The following is a 20,694-nucleotide window of genomic DNA, read 5'->3' on the forward strand; positions in this document are numbered from 1 at the left end:
CCGCAACGGGAGAGGCCACAACAGTGAGAAGCCCGCGTACCGCAAAAAAAACCCAAAAAAAAGAGGGTAAGAGTCAGGAAAAATCTAGGACTTCAATTTGGACAATGAAAGAGACTGAAACGAAGAAACAAACTCCTGGTGGTGGTGAAGTTGGGAGAAGGTGGTGATGGGGGAGGGGATAAATGAATGATAGACTCATGACACTTTGAAGAAAAATATTTCCTAAAAAAAAGGAATTTAAGGTTACCTTCCAGGACAAGAAAACCAACCTTACATTCATTTTGAAAAAAAACTATTTACTTTTTTCCAAATATTATTCCAAATACATGTTTTATAGGCCACTATGGGTCATAAACATTCTATAAAAGAAAGCATTTTGATAGACATTGGAAATAATTTTAATAGAAGAAAAAGCTCATATTTATCTAGATGTAGCTATGTTACACAGGAAGATTTCAGTATCCAAAGTGCAAAGACAAAATGACTGTGGCTTTTCTTGCCACTCAAAATATTGACAATCCTCCCTTATAGCCTACTCTTAATTGTTAGTTGAGTGCCAAACAGATGGTACACTGACTTTTAGAAGCAGGGCTTCTAAATGGACAAGGGGGTGGGGGGTGTCAAGCATCAGAATGAATTCAACTTAAGAACAAACTGGCTTTGACCCCAACCAAACCGAAAGTCCAGCCAGAGGCCCATTAGAAATAAATATAAATTGTAGTATCACTTTTACAAGGTTGTGCCACTTAACACTATTAAACCTAATCAATCCAAATTAAAGCTAAGCACACTCTCACTATTAGTTCAGTCCTCACCGTACCCCATTTCTATGAAGGCTCCATGTTATAGCTCAGTTCATAATGGGGGAAGGGGAATTTCCAAGTTCTCGAAGGAGCCATCCTAAATCTTCTGTCAAAACCTTTCTTTACCCTGCCCTCCCACTCCCCACCCTGAGACAAGTCAATCTTACCAAAGAGGTAGGGCTTCTACCACTGTCTCATGGAAATTACACCAGAGAAAGGTCATTACATGAGAGAATTTGGCTTTAAGGCAAAGGGATGTACCCCCAGCCCCCAAAAGAATCACAACGAATTTCATATCCCACTTCTACCCCTGTAAAGATCTCCCATCTAAAAGCTCCCGATGACAGCACAAGGTGTTGATATTACATTACTTGAGGAGAAGGAGATATAAATAGTTTTCATAAAACCCCCATGCACAATTAAACTTGATTAAAAGCCTGGAGAATGCTAAAAGTAGTAATGAGTACAGGAGGCTGCAGAGCAGACAGTACAGGTGTGCCCTTCCTTGTAGTCGGTAAACGCTGGCAAGTAACAGGAGACGTGACTTCACTTGAGCATTGGAGAAGCAAAAAAGTTGCCTTGTCGTCCTAGGTTGGTGGCAGACTTGCTTTTGCTCCCAAATCTAAAGAAAAAGAGAATGAACTGGAAAAGTATTCTATAAAAAATGATAAACAACTATAACATTACTTGACATAATCAATTATAAGTAGGAAACCCTCAACAACTACTCTGTAAGCTATTCTTTGTCACCTGAGATGAGGGAGAGGAAACAGTAAAGACCTTCAGACCCTTTTTAAAAAGGGGCTTTTAAAGTCGAGCTGCTAGCTAAGATCTAATTCAATTTTTCTTTCAGTAAGCTTCAGCATGATGGGAAAGAAGTCTAAGGAAGCAGTCATTTTTTATTTCCTGAGCAGACCAATTTTGCATACCTGGGAGTGTTCTTGGTGAGGGTGGAGCGGACTCTCTGTGACAGGGAGCTGGATGAAGGAGTCTTGAGGAACTGATGCTCAGGAGTGGTCACAGGCCCCAGTAAACTCACTTCAATCAAAGGTAAGACATATTTTTAAAGGAAGGGAAAAAAGAAAGCACTCTTGCAGGCAGCCAGTATTAAGCTGAATATCCTGTGAAACACTTAAGAGCTAAGGTTAGAGACCTAGCAAAGTCCCAGAGGTCAGTTTTGTCATCATTTTATAACACACCAGTATATATATATATATATATTTTTTTTTAATTTTATTTATTTATTTACGGTTGTGTTGCGTCTTCGTTTCTGTGCAAGGGCTTTTTCTAGTTGTGGTGAGCGGGGGCCACTCTTCATCGCGGTGCGCGGGCCTCTCACTATCGCGGCCTCTCTTGTTGCGGAGCACAGGCTCCAGACGCGCAGGCTCAGCAGTTGTGGCTCACGGGCCTAGTTGCTCCGCGGCATGTGGGATCTTCCCAGACCAGGGCTCGAACCCGTGTCCCCTGCATTGGCAAGCAGACTCTCAACCACTGCACCACCAGGGAAGCCCCAGTATATTTTTTGAACTATGCAAGCAACTGCTCAGTGAGTAGTTGACGTTCATTTTCTGAGTTAAGCCATTCTCACACTCATTTTCTGAGTTAAGCCATTCTCAAACTCCAAACTTCACAAATCTAACATCTATTTGATTTTTCCTATACTAGAAAAAACAATATGCTCCCTTAAAAAGGAACTTGCGGGGCTTCCCTGGTGGCGCAGTGGTTGAGAGTCCGCCTGCCGATGCAGGGGACACGGGTTCGTGCCCCGGTCCGGGAAGATCCCACATGCCGCAGAGCAGCTGGGCCCGTGAGCCATGGCCGCTGAGCCTGCGCGTCCGGAGCCTGTGCTCCGCAACGGGAGAGGTCACGACAGTGAGAGGCCCGCGTACCGCAAAAAAAAAGGAATTTGCAATAATGAAAGAATAGGTCTCCGAAGCCAGTGAAGTTGGAATGAAACCAGCCTCATATATTTTTGGTGGCAGTACAAACTGGAAAAAGCCTTTAAAAAATCAAGTTGGGGCTTCCCTGGTGGGACGGTGGTTAAGAATCCACCTGCCAGTGCAGGGGACACGGGTTCAAGCCCTGGTCCAGGAAGATCCCACATACCGCGGAGCAACTAAGCCCGCGAGCCACAACTACTAAAGCCTGTGCACCACAACTACTGAAGCCCATGCACCTAGAGCCCATGCTCCCCAACAAGAAAACCCATTGCAATGAGAAGCCCATGCACCGCAATGAAGAGTAGCCCACACTTGCCACAACTAAAGAAAGCCCGCGCGCAGCAACGAAGACCCAATGCAGTCATAAGTTAAATAAATAAATAAATAAATAAATAAATACATTTATTTTTAAAATCTATATTAAAGAAAGAAAGAAAGAAAGAAATCAAGTTGGTAAAACATACCAAGAAACAAAAATGTTTAAAACTTTTAATTCAGTAATTCCCACTCCTGGGAATTTATCATTAGGAAAAAAAAGGTACATACATATAATGTTGATGGCATCACTATATGTAATTATGAAAAGTTGAAAAACAACATCAATACCTAATAGAATATTTAAGCAAATTCTAGTTTACAACCATAAAAATGATAAATAAGATTATATAGTAACAGAGAAAGTTCTCACAAAATGCTTAGTAAAATAAGAAATAATTATATCTAACTTAGTCTATCTATATTTTTTAAAAATATCCATATGGGTAAAGAAAGGAGAATATGGAAAAGTGAAAAAAATAATAGGATGGAACTGTACAAATTTTTCTTTATCATTCTCAAAATTATTTTAATTTTATTGAAGAATATACATTTCAAACAGCTCTAGCAAAGGCAAGGAGAGGGCACCTGACCAAAAACCAGAGAGGGAGTCAGGCCCTTTAAAAAGCACACCTTAGGCCTTGCCTTACCTTTAACATCTGGGGTCTGTGGTGTTGAAAAGGCATTTGAGTTTTCGATGACATGCATGGGGTCAATGTTCTCTTGTTCCACCATCATGAACTGACTCCAGTATTCCAGGGGTAGTGAAAGCAGGCGCTCTACCACCTAAATGCCATCAAATATGTTAGCAAACTTCCAATGCTCAGGGCTTTTACCTCTCACCATTCTCTCCCGTTATGTTACACAAGTTCACGTATATAGACATACATGCTTGCTTACCTTGGGCTGACGCTTGATGTCCTGTAACATTATCACTGGATCTGGATTGGGCACAGCATGGGCAACTATTGTAGGGCCAAAGACTTTAGCCAGATTGGCAACATCCATTTTAGTGCTTGGGCTCTGAGCCACTCTAAGTAAAAGAGCATTAAATTAGAAGACTTGTCCCTCTGCTTAAAAGCAGATCAAAATATAAGATCTATAGGAAAACAATTCAGCCCTCACATTCCCTCTCTAACACCCAACCCCATTCTCTTCCCCTTGGCAAAATTCCCTGACTCCCAGAGACAAATTTCTGCTCTACTCACCTCTGCAAGTGAATCATGAGGAAAGCTAATGTGTCTCTGTTGGCCTGGGGCAGTTCACCAACAGCCTGGTACATGGCAGCTATGCTGTTGTCCTCATCTGTGATTTCTATAAATGAAAAGAAAGTACCAAGAGGCCTAGACTTCTTTCCTTTGACAGCGGGCCTTCCAAGTTATCGATCACAAAGTCTCATCTATACAGTAAGCTTCTGAAACTTCTGATTAGGTTCATGACTGCACCAGACTCTAGTTTCATTAACAAGCAGGATACTGGCCAACAGCTCAATATTAGAAATCAGAACTCTTAAAAAACCAGCTCTTGCAGTTAGGGAAAGCAGCTGGAAACTCATGTTTCCAGGAATGCAGACATATAAGTGCAGTGACTACAATTATTAAGAAGGTATTCGTTCACAAAACATGTTAAGAGTCTACTATGTGCCAGGCACTGTTCTAAGTGCTCAGAATCAAGCAGAACTAAACAAAGGACCTTGCCTCATGCTACCGGAGGAGTCAGTCAAAAAGCAAATACCTATCAGACAGTGATACGTATAATAAACAGTAAGGCAGGCAAGAAACTAGAAAGTAATGGTAGCTGTTCTTTCTGACAAGGTGGTCAGGAAAGGTGTTTCTGAGGACAAGCTATCCAAAAAGAAACCTGAAAGGAAATAAAGGAGCAAATCACTCCAGGCTGAGACAACAAACATGATGGCCTCGATGGGAGTAAGCTTGGTTATGTTCTAAGAACTGCAAGAATTCCAGTGTAACTAGAAAAGAAGAAAGGAGGGGAAGGGTGTTGAAAGAAATGATGTTGCCAGGACCCAAATCATGTGGGGTCTTTGGGGCTTGTTAAGGACTGTGGATTTTATTCTGAGACTTTTGGGAAGACTTTGGAGAATACTGAGGACAGAAGGGACATTACCTAACTTAAATTTTAAAAGGACCACTCTAGCTTCTGTGTGAAGATTATACTGTAGAGGGCAAGAGTAGAAACAGGAAAACCAGTAGGTTCTTACATCACTCCAGGGTAAGAGAGGTCAAGATAATAATAGGAGTGACACAGTTTAAATTTAAGATATATTTACAGGGCCTTTGTTGACATGATTTGCCAATGGATTAGATGCTGGGCGTGAGGTAAAAAAATCAAAGATGGCTCCAAGTTCAAAAGGACAACCTAAAACTTGACCAAAAACACAACACAAAGCAACAACAAAAAAACCTGTTAGGACCCTATACAGTTTAGACAGGAAGAGGATAGCCGTGGGGAACGTGGATAGAGTTATTCATCCATCAAAGTATCTGAGCAACTGCTATGTTTCAGGCACGTACCAGGCAGGGGATAAAACAGAAAACAGGAAACAGAAAAGTCAAAAATTCCTGTCCCATGGGACTCACATTTAAGGGTTTTTTTTTGTTTTTTAAATTCATTTGGCTGCACCGGGTCTTAGCTGCGGCTGCTGGGTGCAGGATCTTTGTTGCGGCACGCGGAATCTTTTAGTTGCAGCATGTGGGGATCTAGTTCCCTGACCAGGGATCGAACCCAGGCCCCCTGCATTGGGAGTGCGGGATCTTAACCACTGGACCATCAGGGAAGTCCCACATTTAAGTATTAAGATCTGCCCTTACCTGCTGCTTCCATAAAGGTCTTGTTTAGCCGAAAGGTCAGAAGGGGTTCTTTGAGGTTTCGAAGGAAGTCTTTCAGGAGGCTACAGATAGCATGGATGTCATCCACTTTGCTGAGGAGGGGTACAGTTTTCACTCTGAGGAATTTCTCTTTCAGCTCTTTTACTGTCCGGTCACAGCCTGAGATCCGATACAGGCCTGTCTATTATCAAGATGACACTTTCAGTTAAAAACCTCTTAATTACTGACACAAGTAACAAATTCACCCTCTCCAAGGGTGGACTCTTACCTCAGTCAGCCCCCTCTGCTCAATCTCATTTACACAGTGGACAACAATTGAAGGGATCATTGGAGAAGTCTGGGACACATAATCTGCCAGCATTCCCTGAAAAAGGCGAGTTTAAAATTAGTATTTACACCACTTAGACCAGCAGATGAAGACCAATGGAAAGAGCCATCCCCAGACTAATATTCAGGCTGGGACATCATGTTTACTTTTAAATTCCTCTTCCCAAAGCATGTATTAAAACAAAGACTCAATTATTTTCCTACCTCCACACCAGGACTGATTTATGGTCACATATACCACACTCTTGCATGAACAAGTAATAAAAGACCACTAGCTACAACTCTGCCCCTGCTCCTCTTATAGTCAAGGGCATCAGAAAGAAAGCAATAATGAGATCACAGGTATGGCGTATAATATAAACTAATTTATTACTCTAAAAAAGAAAGCCTTTTCTATACTGTAATTATTCTTAGCAAGAAAAATTATTTAACACAACTAACTCACAGTTGATCATGACACAAACCTATCTGTAGGAGAGAACTCCATGGTTCTATATTAGAATACAGAAAATTTGTAAAAAATTACATGCATGGATAAGAACTCTTAAGATTAAAGAAAAGTAACCTTTGATTTGTTGGAGGCTGGGTAGCAGCATAGCCATTTTGTTTTGATTCTTGCTACTGTTGCTTATAACAATAATTTCTTAATGAATCAAACTTTAGAAATAATCTAAAGAGCATAGTATGGAATATCTCTAACATAAGAAAAAGAATAGTCAAAGATGAAATTACATGATGGCTGGGATTTGCTTCAAAATAATTCACTGAACAGGGTGAAGAGTAGATGGGGGTATTAATAAATCAAGACTGGACACGAATCAGTGATCGTGGAAGTTGAGTGATAGGAGCTAGGGTTAGTTATATTAACCTCTCTACTTTTGTATATGTTTGAAATTTTACAAAATCGGATGGGATGGGGAGGGGAAGGACGAGGCAGAGAAAACGAAGCGGGGGAGGGAAGGGAGAAGGAAAATAGGATGAAAACAAGGAAAGGGAGGGAGAGAGAAAGGGGAAGGGAGGGAAGGAAAAGGAAGAGGAGTTTGGTTTAGAAAGGTTACTAAACAGACAGACAAACCCAAATAGGATTCTGCTGCAGGTTAACATTTTACAATTTCTATTCATTATTTGTGGGAAAAAATATATGTGGCATCATTAATTTTTGAAAAAAATGACCTAAAGCTTTTAAAAGCTAAAGAAGCCATAACACGATGATGGTTCCCACAGGTCATACATACTTCTCCGATCTTGACAGGTGTCCCTATCAGGGTAGGAATGCAGGGAAGGGGACAGCGGTCCCGACATTCTGGATGAGAGACCACACGGCAGTCTCGACACTTCAGAGACAGCTTGCCAAACTTTATTCGCTTTCCACATGGTACACAAGATTCGGGTTTAATAACCTGAGGATGAAACAGGAAGTAGTATGAATTAGAAAATTATCATCATATCAACCGATGTTTATTAAGCACTTAGCATGTGCCAAACAACTTCCTCATCCCTTTACACATATTTACTTGTGTAATTCTCACAATAATCCTATAATTTTTTTAAGATAAGGAAACAGAAGCAAAAGGTGGCTAAGTAACGTGCATAAGGGCATCCAGCTGCAAGGGATCACTGTACAGTAGTGGAAAGAATTTGTTGGCAAGGAGTCAGAAAACCCCCATGTTAACTTTGCTACTTACTATCCTGTGGCTCAAACAAGTCAGTTAATTCCTCTGAGCCTCAGTCAGTTTGCTCAGGTTTTTATGAGTAAATCAAGTGGGACAAAGTTAAAACGTGCCATGTTCAAGCATGAAATGTAAATACATGTCACTAAAAAGCACAAACAACTGCTTCTGAAAAGTTGCTTTCTTTTAATTTAATATTACTCACAGAACGGAAAGATACACACCCTCTGTAACCCTGGAAAGTGGGATAAGAAGGAGGAAGGAAATTCGACATTTAACTTTACAACACTAAAGTATTTAAATTTGTTGCTAGTAAATATTACTCCCACAATTTAAAAAGTAGATGTGCCCAAGAGCAGCAGCAATCCCAGATTTACCGTCTTAGAGACAAAGTCATGCAGGCGCATCCCTCCATTGCTTTGTGGAGTGCTGGAGCCGTCTGTGTCGGTTTTTGGCTCCAGCTGCCTGCTGCTCAAGGTGGAGTCACTATTCCAAGGCTGTAAAGTACCTAGAAAGCAGGCAACTCTAAGCTTTGTGTCTTAGGTATTTTGTTCCTTCTGAATTCTTTTTTTTCTTTTTGTTGCGCTGCATGGCTTGTGGCGTCTCAGTTGCCCGACCAGGGATTGAACCCGGGCCCTCGGCAGAAAGCGCAGAGTCCTAACCACTGGACCACCAGGGAATTCCCCCTTCTGGATTTTTAACCCCAATTTTAATATAACTGGTAGATAACCAGTAATCTGTAACAATAATCAGAAGTGAATACAATGGCTATGCAAAAAACTGTTTCCAGAGAAACAAGTTATATAGTGGTGTAGGCCAGGCTAGCAAGCCAAAGGCAGGGCATGACACAAACAGTGCTCTAGCCCTCAGTAAGCAACTACCCAAAACATCCAACCCCTGCCTCATGAGGGTTCTAAGAAACCAATTCTCCCCAGATTTTACCAGTTGTTTTACACAGGCAATTCAGCCACAAACCCAGCAGACCTGTTTTCCTTCGGCTCCTGGTCCAATATGGCACAGTCTCAATAGTGGACACAGCTTCAATGGGCCCGCCATCATTGGGAACAGTAACTGTAGTTTTTGCAACTATGGATTCATTTCCCTGAAACAAAGGTTGTAATGAGGGAAGGATAAATCTAATTTCCCCTCTACTATAGGTGTTTTGGAATAGTTAAAAAATTCCTGAGTCTCAGGAATTAGGTCAGAACTTAAGGACTTAGCTCAGGTCAGGACTTAAGCCCCCAGCCCCAAACACTCTTACAGTTGAAATCTCATACTTTCAAATAGAAATACAGGTCACAGGAACACACATACAAACAACTAAGAACCACACATAAAGCTGACAGCCGTTTACTACTCTATTCATATGGATGATAAGGATCCTATTACACAGAAAAACGCTCACTGAACATCTCTCTCAAAATAACACTGCAATGTTGACTTAGGATTTTTAATGCTTGGGGCCGCTAAACTTTGATGTGTTCAAGACCACAATTCTCTTGGCCTGGCTATTCTTTTATGTATTTATTTATTTATGGCTGTGCTGGGTCTTCGTTGCTGCGCACAAGCTTTCTCTAGTTGCAGAGAGCAGGGGCTACTCTTTGTCGCAGTGCGTGGGCTTCTCATTGTGGTAGCTTCTCTTGTTGCGAAGCGTGGGCTCTAGGCGCGCAGGCCTCACTAGTTGTGGCACTCGGGCTCAGCAGTTGTGGCACACGAGCTTAGCTGCTCTGCGGCATGTGGGATCTTCCCAGACTAGGGTTCGAACCCATGACCCAGGGTTCTTAACCACTGGGAGATTCTTAACCACTGTGCCACCAGGGAGGCCCTGGCCTGGCTATTCTTACCTGGTCTGCTGTGGAGCCAATGGAACGAGTTTTCTTTACAGGTCCGGGGGGACCATCAATGAACTGTCGGCTACTAGAGCGCTAGAGATGGGGCAAAAACCAAGAACTTTAGTGCCAAATAGAAGATCTGAAGCACAAAAGATAAAATTATTCCATTGGATAACTTGGATGCAAGTCCTAGGTACCAGGACTGCAGGAAATAACAATGTGCACTCTCTCACTGCCTATTTCCACATGAAGCTTAAGTTGTACCAACACAAAAATGCCCTCAGTGCCCTATAAGAAACAAGCAAGCTTTGGAAAAATTTAGATGACAGCACCAGAAAAAGTAGAGTGGAATCCTATCTAAGGACATGAAGTCTTTGGAAACATATTAAGGACCCTAAACAAGCACAAAGATAGATCTCTGTATATCCCATTATACACACATTTCAGCTGAAACTTATATCAGAGCACAAAAGTCCTGCATAAAAATTCATATGACAACTCAAACAAACTTAAATATATCCTTTTACTCTCCATGAATGAACTGAGAGCAGCCCAGAAGAGTGAAACAGGATGGGATCCTGTCCTGAGTTAGGACATCAAGGAACATCAATTACTGCCCCTGCAACATGGATTCTCTTGTAATCTGTGTTTAACAACAGCTAGAGCAACATGTCAGGAATGCAGTACAATGGCAACATTTCTGGAGAAAAGTCTTTTATTGTTACTTTGTAAAACCAAACAAACAAACACAAAAAAACCCCAAAACTAAACAAAACCATACATACCCTCTTTTCTCTCTTCTTCAGTTTAAAAGTCTTGACCAAAGAAGAATCCCAATCCTGTTGACAATTAAACTGTATTAATTTCTTTCTTTGGTTAGTCCTCCCCTAAACCCTGTACAAATAAATTTACAGAGAATTTTAAAGGCCTCTTGAGTCAGAGTACCTAACTCACAATTTGGGGAGACAGAAAGGGAGGGTCTCAAATGTTATAGCTATAGAGCTGTAGTGAGTTAACATGCTTTCTTTCCAAAATTGAAGCTATTATAATAGAATCAGGAATCAATACCAAAAAGGCAAGAAAAGGTTAAAGAATCAACTTCTGTCGTGATTATCTTCGGTGCCCGGTCCTTTATTTCTGATTATTTTTGTAATTAGTTTTAGAACTTACAGAATGTTGGGCACTATACTGCTGGCGTTAGATGTGAGCCTTACTCTTAAGGGATTGCTATCGTCTAATCGGGTGTTCTGTACAATGTAGCCACTTTAAAAGTTCTAATTTAGGTTTTACATCTCTCAATCATCCCTCCTCCTTGGGCCCTAAAAAAGACATTCATGTGGACACTGAAGAATTATTTGTCTTTCACTGTGGTCTAGTTCACTTCGCTCATTTTAACCATTTGCATTCATTTTTAGTAGCTACCTATGACCTCCTGATCCTGATCATCCCTGAAAACACAAAATCCAAAAACAGTCGTATATAGCTTAGCTAAATAAATTTAACCTCTCCAATTTATGGTCAAGTAATTTAGCTACTGGTTGTTTGATTCAGCTTCAGTTACAACAGATATCATATCACAGGTCTAGCTCTAAAATCAGCCAGTAGTATATTCTAGTTTTATTACATATCCCAGACTATGTCATTCCTTATTTCAAAAAGGTGATACCTAATACTAATATCTACAAAACGGCAATTATTTCCCTAGTCAAACTCTGACAATTTGGACATAAAACCCTGCCTATGTAACAAGTAGTTGTCATTTATTTTGCTATCATCAGAAAACCAACTACTAATAACCTCCTAATTTATTGTTTTGTTTGCTAGCTTCCAGCCAGTAAAATAGGAGAGATACATAAACCAATAAACTACAAGTCTCTGGAACATCAAAGATTGAAATATCAGGAGATGACCTTTTATGGAGAAACACCACCATAAGTTACAAGAAGGGTTCTGCCCCACAAAAGCAGGGTAACAAACAGCTTAAACAGGTGAACCACTGTTCATCAAAGCATTATCTAGTGCCTGGAAACTTTCATCAGTCTTCTGGCTGAAGTTTCAGGGCACTGGTTTCCTTCTAATTGTGAAGTATGTCTAAGTTTTCCTCAAGAACCAGTTTAATTTAGGAATAAGGCACAAGTCTATTCTCCCCAGAGCAGCAAATAAACCCTGGCTGGATAGAGTCTTGCTAATTATTATTATTATTTTTTTGCTAGCTGGGGTTTTAATAAGTCAAGATGTAGTAATCAATTAATACAGGCAGCTCACAGATCCGTTAAATAAATTTAACCTCATGCCAAATCCTAAATTCTATATTCTCACTTCCAAAAATTAAATATATAAGCCAGTCTCTTACAGCTTATATTTATATTTTTAAATGCTAGTCAGTATCTATAACATATCAACTAATAAAATAGTAATAATGGAATTTTAGAAGAGAGGACAGGAGAGAGATTCCTGAGGGAGCAGGGTTAAGAAAAATAGATAACTCTCAGAAATCAAGTGTTCATTACCAGCGATTCATCAGTCTTGTCAAAGCTGATATCTGATAAAATGGAACCAGATTCATCAATGGTTGACAGTCTAAATGAGTGAAACAGTAGTGTTAGAAACAAGACTGGAAAGTAAAACCCACCAACACCAGAACAAGTCACACTTGTCAGGTAACATCAGCAATTTCACAGTAGCATCTTCCCTGTGGAGATAACTACAAGCTCAAACCCTAGCTGTGGTGGGTTGCTTTTTATGGTTTTCATGGGGGACTATGTGCGTGTGTGCAGGAGCACACATGCAGCACAGTTGCTATTTCAGCTAAGGCCTTATAACAGAAGTTGAAAGTTACATTCAGGGGTATGGGTGCTATTCCCTGCTGAGTCTGTACTACAGGCTACTAAAAATCCACAAGGCAGAAGAGCGAAGTTTAATTTGATCCCAATTGTGGTTGCTTTCTACAAGAGAGAGTATTACCCAGCATTAGCTTTTTAAGAAATTAAGCCTGTACATCTTCTTAGTTATAAAGATTCCCCATAAAACAACCAGGCAACAAAATAAATAGCTCTAAAAGAGTTCTGACCTTTCCCTACGTATTGTATTGGGGGTGTTAAATTGAAAGCCTGGTTGAGACTATTCTAAATAGCGATGCAGTGGAACCAAAATTATTGTCTGGTCTTGGCTCACAGAAGGCCCTTCTAAACCAGAAGAGCTACGAGAGCTCTATAGAGAGTAAACACTGGAAGTATTGCTGAACTGCCACTTCCACCTTTAGGTTTCTTAGCAATGTGCAAGATTAGTTATTGATGTGCAATTCAGCATCAACATGAAATTTTACCCATGATGAAACATCCTAAGGAAAAATAAAAAAATAAAATAAAGAGGGAGGCCTCTGCGCCTTTATTTCCCACACACCTTTCCTCCAAAGTCTTTTTCTGCTTTATTCAGCACACATTCCAAAAGCAGTATATCTAAGAGTTTAGATAACAAGAACTTATGACAGCTGTGTTGCTTATGATCAGATAACAACAGATGCAGTTCCCCCACCTTTTGTTCCCAGCATTGCCGCTGGATGGTTGGCCTCTGTTGAGAAAAGCCAGAGCTGATCTTTGCTCCTCGCTTAGTTGAATGCTGCCAGATGTGTCACACATGAGCATCTCTCGAATCAGCTGAATCTGTCTTTCCTACAGACCAAAGCAGAGTAAAACAGCCTAACTAACCAGGGGAGAAAGCTTCACCTCAAATTTATGGGACAGGCAGACCAGAAGACATTAAAATACAGCATTATGCAAATGAGCCTTCAAGAAGGCTGCTACACCAATAGCATATTAATTCACAACAAGCCCAGGTTGTGTCTCCGATTTCTCACTGGTAAAATGAACTCCATCTAGAATAGTGGGGTTTCTGCTATAGGACTTTTGGATCAAACCGCTAATCCAAGAGAAGACAGTACTGCAAAATGAGAGTCCCAAAATAGATTTCACATAGCAAAAACACTTTAGTGTCAGCTAATTAGGACAATTATTGGCTTCTTCTACAGCTCAACGCAGCCACCCACCTTTCTAAATGGTGGAGCAAAATGCATTAAAATGGATATAAAGCTGTGATGCACTGGAACCAGACAATCTGAGCTTACTGAGGCATCTAACACTGTACGAAGATGAATTAGTCCCTCCTAGCAAAGGCTTGCCTTTGTACCATGACCCACCCTGGTACATCAGAATGATAATGCTCTATGTTCTAGTGTTCACATTGGTTGAATACATCTATCCCTTTACCCTAAATTAAGAGCAGTGATGAAGGAAAGACTTAAGAGTTGTCCTGCCTATATCAATGACAAAGTACTAGCTATTGACATCTTATATGAGGATGTTCTAGGTAGCACTTATAATCAACAATGAGACAGATCAAATATGCTAGGATTTATTTCTCTGCCTTTCCCCTTAATTTTAATTCTTTAAATTCTCATTTGAAATCTGTCTATTAAGTAAAAGTTTCAGGTCTAAAGGAGAAAAAATTTTTTAAATTTAAATTTCAGCCTATGAAGAATAGGATTCCTTGGCTGCAATTTCAGCTCCAATCATAGACAAACTGCTTTTAGTTCTTTAATGTAGAAGAAACTGGGTATACCTGGGCAAGTGGAAACATTACCCGTTGATCTTCCCCCGTCCCCACTGTCACAGTTCTAGCATAAAAAACAATACACACCAGCTTTTCACAGTCAGCCTCAGCTCGCTGTCTCCGTTTGATCTCTACATCCACCTGATTGCGTGCATGCTTCAGCTTAACATCCAGAGCACTACGCTCAGTCTCTACTTTCATCAAAAGATCCTTGTATTTGCCCAGCTCGTGATCTGTTCTCTGCCACTTTTTACGGAATTCTTCAAAGTCCTTGGCCAACTGGATAAATTCTAAGAAAAGGGGGAAACTTTAATAATTCAAGCACCAAACAGAGTATAAATGCTCTAATAAATGAGTCCTCTGGTTAGTTTTACTCCAAATGCATAATTAAGGGACCAGATGAACTATGGGCAAATCCATCTGAAAATAACCAGGAGCAGATCCTGGATATATGTCCATCACTCTGGATGAGAGCTTTGTGGGGAGCAATTCCTATTTCAATAGGCCAGTTACTTTTGGCTTAGCCAGTGGCATCTGCTATGGAATAAGTAAGTCATTAGTCACCTGGCTCCAGATGTAACACTAACAGTAAAAGCTCCTGAACAGAAGGCAATCAAAGGGGATACCTTTGGGGTAGCTGTCACCCACCAGGACAGTTACATCTATAAAACAAAAACAGTCTCCTTTAGAGTCACGCATTGCTGTGCCAGAGAGGCGTTAAACAGCAAATTCAAATGTAACTGTAGTATGCTCCAGTAGATATAGATTAATATTACAGATGTCTAGGCCTACAATTGCATTCAGCTATATAATTATACAAATACTGATTTGAAAGTAAAGAGCCAATTTGCCTTTGCTGTTTAACACAGTCCTGAAGGGTATGTAAACATTCCAGTTGGAAAGACAGGAAGAGAAGATCATACTAGCTTTGGGTGAGTCACTGATAGAGGAACGTGGACTCTTTTCAAATGTCTGCAAAGAAAGTATCCCTTCTAAGGAAGGCAGCACCTCAAAGCATGATAACCCTGGTGGCATCCGTTCTTATCACCTGCTACTGGCAAAGACTATTCTATAATGCCTTACTATTCTAGTTAACCTCAATCTACCTCTAAGCTTCACTCCACCAGCATCATGGAGGAACTTTCCAAGGTGTACATCTGCTGCAGGTTAAACTAACCCAGTTTACGGCTGAAACTAGGCCAAATTCACACAAAGCTAGCAGATTCTCAGGTAGTAAGGGTACTTTTCCCATTTGAATTTAACCTGAGAGCATAGAAATAATATAGTGCTTTTTTAAAGCAATTTTAATAATTTGACTAAATTTCAAACTTACAAATTAGGATAACAATTCAATCTAGAGAAACCAAGTCTGATACATATGGAAACAGGTTTTTAGTAAACAATCGATTTTAGCAAAACAGGATATTATGACTTAGTTATCTTAGACAACGCAAATATCAAGGATCTCAAAAAATAAAATATATTATTACAAAATTCAAATAGTTTTAAATGATATACTGGTTTAGTTAACAGTTTGGAACACATTACTAAGGGTTTTTTTCTCCTTAACTTAAACAAAAAGAAAACAAACATATCCTTTTGCAAATTTAACTATTTCAAAATTACAGATTCATAAGAAAAAATTAAAAACAAGAGCTGGTTCTTAGCCATGTTTACTCTCGCGATTCACCAAGCAATGCACTTATTATTTGTGTACTTTTCGATGTATGTGATACTTCCATTTTAAAGAATAAAGAACAGGAAACACACTTTTCAACTACACAGTCTGAAAACTTTCTAGCTCCACACTGTGGTCAATTAAATGTTTCTAAATATAGTGTTGCCTACACACTCAAATACTTACTGAATTGAAAAACAATTCTGAGAATGAAAAGATTTTCATTTGACCTAATTTTGCTGGCTTGCTTGGTCCTTAGGATACTCCTTGAAAAGTCTTATTAAATTGGGGTTTTAATTCCCATTCGTTAATTGGCATATGTTACAGGTCTAACTGCATTGGATAACAGAACTGAAACCAAATAAACTATCAGTTCATTTCAAGGAAGGAGTTCCTATTTTAATAGTACAAATGGTTAAATTACTAGTTTAGTTTGTTAGACCAAAACCAGAGCATTTGCATACATAATTAAGATATTACTTTTATGTACAATTCTGTTATGAACTAATTGTGCTAGCATGGGTCAAAAAGGCACTTCGGACCATAGACCAGGAAAAACTTTGATGCTGGCGATCAATAAACACAAATGGCATTTTTTTGGTCAGTGTGTGAATCACAATTTAATTTGGTACTAGCCCCTGTCATGAAGTATACATTCAAAAGGTTTATTAAATTCAAATTGTCTCTTTAAAAAAGTTATGTGTATATTAAATTACAAAATGCATCTATCAAAAAGGAGAAAGGAGAAGGGAAATTTCCTTAAAACAAATTAAGAATAATCCTAGATCCATTAAAAAAAAAAATCAGGACTTGGTTCATAGTTCAGCAAAGAGATTAAAGCAGCTCCAGAAATCCTGTTTTTTTCAGCTCACTCCTGCTAAGGCCTTTGTAGAGGCTCTTGTCTTTCTCACTACCTTCTAAGCTTCTTAAGGGCAAGGACCCTGTGTCTCTTCTGCTTTTTTATCCCCAGGGTCTTACACTCTACCCAGCACATAGTAGGCACTTAAATGTTAAATGAGTGACTGAGCAAAATTGTTGTTCAGATCAAATTTAAACTCCAGGCATCCAGGCCCACCTCACCAGTCTGATCAAACTTCCCATCACTACCCAATACCCTCTTTCTAGCTAAACCAATTTGTCCCTGCCCCAGGAAAGACCTGTATTCATTTCTGTCTTCTCACTTAGGATCAAGCTATGCTCTCCAAATGGAATGCCCTACCTACTCTTCTTCTTCTTTTTTTTTTTTGGCTGTGCCACGCAGCTTATGGGATCTTAGTTCCCTGACCAGGGGTTGAACCCGGAACCACAGCAGTGAAAGCACTGAGTCTTAACCACTGGACCGCCAGGGAATTCCCCACTCTTCTTTATGTACCCATTTTTCTAGTCCCAACTGCTCTATGAATCCTTTCCTAATTTGTTTGCTCCATTTTTCTATACTTCCCCAAAGCATACATTTTTATACTTGTATTATCTTCTGTTTCATGAGACAGAATCCTGTCTCTGAAACTTAAATACCTTAATCTTCTTGAAGACAGGCACCATGTCACATACACTTTAGTATCACCTACTGCATATAGCATAGCACCAACCTAGTATGGTGTTGGCACACAATAGGCACCTGATAAATATTAAGTTATATTTATTCCTAATTTACACACCAACGTCAAAAAAGTTCAGGCGTCCCATGATAAAAATAGAAGATAAAAATCATGTAGACTGGGGAAAACAAAGATAAAGTATCTAGGTTATTAAAGTCATTTTATTTGAATATTAACTTTCACTCTGATCTTTCGGTAATCTTGGACTTAGCTTGAAAAAAAAAAAAAACTATAACTATACAAAAAGGAGAGAGAGGAATGAAGTTATTATGATGAAAAGCAAGAGTAAGGAGTCAGGGGACACGGAGGGATGGGAGGAATTCCTAGGATCTAAGAAGAGGACAGACTGGGGTGGTTGCAGAAAAGGAAATTCTAGAGTCTAGAAAACACTAAGCCACTTTAGTTCCTCAAAAGCCAACATTCCGGGACTTCCCTGGTGGTCCAGTGGTTAAGATTCCACACTCCCAATGCAGAGGGCCCGGGTTCGATCCCTGGTCAGGGAACTAGATCTCACATGCTGCAACTAAGAGCCCACATGCTGCAAATAAGACCTGGCAGAGACCAAAAAAAAAAAAAAGCCAACATTCCAAGTTAGGGATTTGCAGAGGGGACAAAACGTACCGCTGGGCTTCCCTAGTGGGGCAGTGGTTAAGAATCCGCCTGCCAATGCAGGGGACACGGGTTCAAGCCCTGGTCTGGGAAGTTCCCACATGCCGGGGAGCAACGAAGCCCATGCTCCACAACTACTGAGCCTGCGCTCTAGAGCCCGCGAGCCCCAACTACTGAGCCCGTGTGCTACAACTACTGAAGCCCGCATGCCTACAGCCCGTGCTCCACAACAAAGAGAAGCCACGGCAATGAGAAGCCTGCACACCTCAACAAAGAGTAGCCCCCGCTCGCCACAACTAGAGAAAGGCTGAGCGCAGCAACGAAGACCCAACGCAGCAAAAAAAAAAAAAAAAACCAACAAAACCAACGTACCTCTATTTTATAACAGAAATCAAGGGAAGATAGAAATTTGCTTATAAAATAAAGGTTCTTGTAAAAATAATATCTTGTATTTTGGGGGGCATAATTATTTCAAAAGGTATTTTCACAACTAGTATCTCATTTATCTCGAAATCCTCATGGCAAAATTCCTTTTTTACAGATGGAGAAACAGACACAAAAATAAGTTAAAAGCCAGCAAGAGTTACTGAGACTCCAAACCTCAGGTTCCTCCCTCTGCCCCCAAATACTATCAGCTGCCTCCTCCTAGAGATCTTAATCACAATCTCTTCCACCCATTTCTCCTTATTTCCACCTTCACAATCACCACTCCAGTTGGGGCTCCCCATTGCCTCTTTCCTGAGCTATGGCAACCATGTCCTAATCAACCTCCCAGCCTCCACTTCTGATGCAGCCTCCACCTCTGCCAGGGTAACCTTCTAAAAGCACGGTTCTGATTAAACCACTTCCCCTTACTCTTATTCCCCTCACACTCCACACCCTCTTGTCTCCACTCAGGTGGCTCCCCTGACCCTAAATGCCTTCTTTCATGTCTGTCTGTTGGGATCCTACCCTATACCTAATATAAGGCTCAACTCAAACCCTACTTTTTTCCATAAAGCCATTATTTGCTGAGTGAACCTGAATTTTAAGATCTCTTATTCAATACTCCTCCCCACTAGACTGCAAAGCAATCCATCTTCTGAGATGATGTGACCTCAAAGAGAAGCCTAATTAGTATGCCATCATGGTTATTGAGTTGGTACCAGACGATAGGGTCATGCAACAGCTATTAGAGAGAGAAAAATAGAATATTGTTTTGAAAGACCTGTAAGTAGATGAGAGCTATCAAAAACATGAATCAAATTAAAGAAAATATTGAATGGCACAAGCAAGACACCATTACTAAGTACTATGGAGATTGTTTTCTTTTTAAGTTTAAGACACAGTTCTTGCATTACTTTTGTACCAATGAGACTGACTTAACAGCAACACCCGCTAAATTAGCGGGTGAAAACCTGAAATAGGAGAGCATGGTAACACAAAGAAAAGCTGGTAAAGAAAAATTCCCTTACATCACTTAGGTCAGTGCTATCAGCCCCACCTTTCTTTCTCACTAATCTACTTCCCAGAAGACTACTGTGTCACCACCTTTTTCTTCCCAGCTCTCCACCCAACCTTAACCCTTTATTACTAAGCATCAAATAGGTAGGTGAAAGCAGATGAACTGTCCCTCCTTCAAAAAGAAACTGTCATTTTTCTCCTCTTCAATTGAAAATGTTTTATAGAACACAGGGAAAACCCAGGATAAAAAATGTAGACAACTACTACTCTGAAGAAAAAAGGCAACATCCTTAGAAATTCAGTAGATTTTGCCCAGTTTGTGATAAGAAAATAAAACTGACGACTAATGCCAACTATGTAGTGAAAAGAGAACCCTGATAATGAAAAAAGTCTGGGTAAAACCCATTTAAAAACAACTACAGAAAAATAAGTGACCATTTAGAATGAGTGTCCATTAAGCTTTGACCATAGATAAGTGACCATCATTTTCTTTTTAGATAACTCAAGTGAAAAACAATTTTAGGATTGGAATACACTTTGGCTTTGCAGAAAACCGAAATCTGAAATCTGTTTTTTCTCTTCACACAGGCCAGCTCAGAATGACTTACGGACTTCATTTCCTTCACTGAGAATCTCCATCCGGCGTACAAGCTGCTCAAACAGATTCCGCATATTCAGCATCAAAGTATCCATCTTTCTGCCAAGAAATCAAATATACATTAGGGGTTCTGCCATCTCCCCCAGACAAAAGATTCAGGAGCAATCCAGTACAGTGATCAGTGACTAACATCTGGACTCTTCCATGTGTAGCTACCACTATGAGAATCTCGAGCTAACAACTGATGTTTTTTGTAATCCTTATTACAAAAACGAAGTTGGAATGTTTAAGACTCATTTGAAAATTACAAACGCATTTCAGTCCCCTGAATATAACACCCCTTCCTGCCTATTTCTTTTCCTCCACTCTGCAATCACTCTGGAGCTGAGAAGCAATTAGGGACAAGTATGTCAGTTGATTACTAGGT

At 40.1% G+C, this 20,694-nt stretch overlaps 1 protein-coding gene across 5 annotated transcripts in view; it reads right to left on the reverse strand.

Annotated features, from left to right (window-relative positions):
• Positions 1-281: 281 nt before the first annotated feature.
• The window catches only part of RACGAP1 (Rac GTPase activating protein 1), a 33,415-nt gene continuing 13,002 nt past the window's right edge, over positions 282-20,694 (reverse strand). For 4 of the 5 annotated variants that reach the window (XM_060026205.1, XM_060026207.1, XM_060026204.1 and 1 more), the window contains 16 exons: positions 20,278-20,366; positions 14,429-14,631; positions 13,268-13,404; positions 12,244-12,313; positions 10,519-10,572; positions 9,746-9,826; positions 8,886-9,003; positions 8,279-8,409; positions 7,467-7,631; positions 6,173-6,268; positions 5,887-6,085; positions 4,267-4,372; positions 3,959-4,091; positions 3,709-3,844; positions 1,733-1,841; positions 282-1,425 (listed from right to left, as the gene is read on the reverse strand). In XM_060026205.1, the coding sequence (XP_059882188.1) occupies positions 1,350-1,425; positions 1,733-1,841; positions 3,709-3,844; positions 3,959-4,091; positions 4,267-4,372; positions 5,887-6,085; positions 6,173-6,268; positions 7,467-7,631; positions 8,279-8,409; positions 8,886-9,003; positions 9,746-9,826; positions 10,519-10,572; positions 12,244-12,313; positions 13,268-13,404; positions 14,429-14,631; positions 20,278-20,362 (1,899 nt within the window). In that variant the 5' untranslated portion in view covers positions 20,363-20,366 and the 3' untranslated portion in view covers positions 282-1,349. The remainder of the gene's footprint in view (positions 1,426-1,732; positions 1,842-3,708; positions 3,845-3,958; positions 4,092-4,266; positions 4,373-5,886; positions 6,086-6,172; positions 6,269-7,466; positions 7,632-8,278; positions 8,410-8,885; positions 9,004-9,745; positions 9,827-10,518; positions 10,573-12,243; positions 12,314-13,267; positions 13,405-14,428; positions 14,632-20,277; positions 20,367-20,694) is intronic. The other variant, XM_060026209.1, reaches the window with a different exon arrangement.

This window comes from Delphinus delphis, chromosome 11 (assembly GCF_949987515.2).
Source record: "Delphinus delphis chromosome 11, mDelDel1.2, whole genome shotgun sequence".
Lineage (NCBI taxonomy): Eukaryota > Metazoa > Chordata > Mammalia > Artiodactyla > Delphinidae > Delphinus > Delphinus delphis.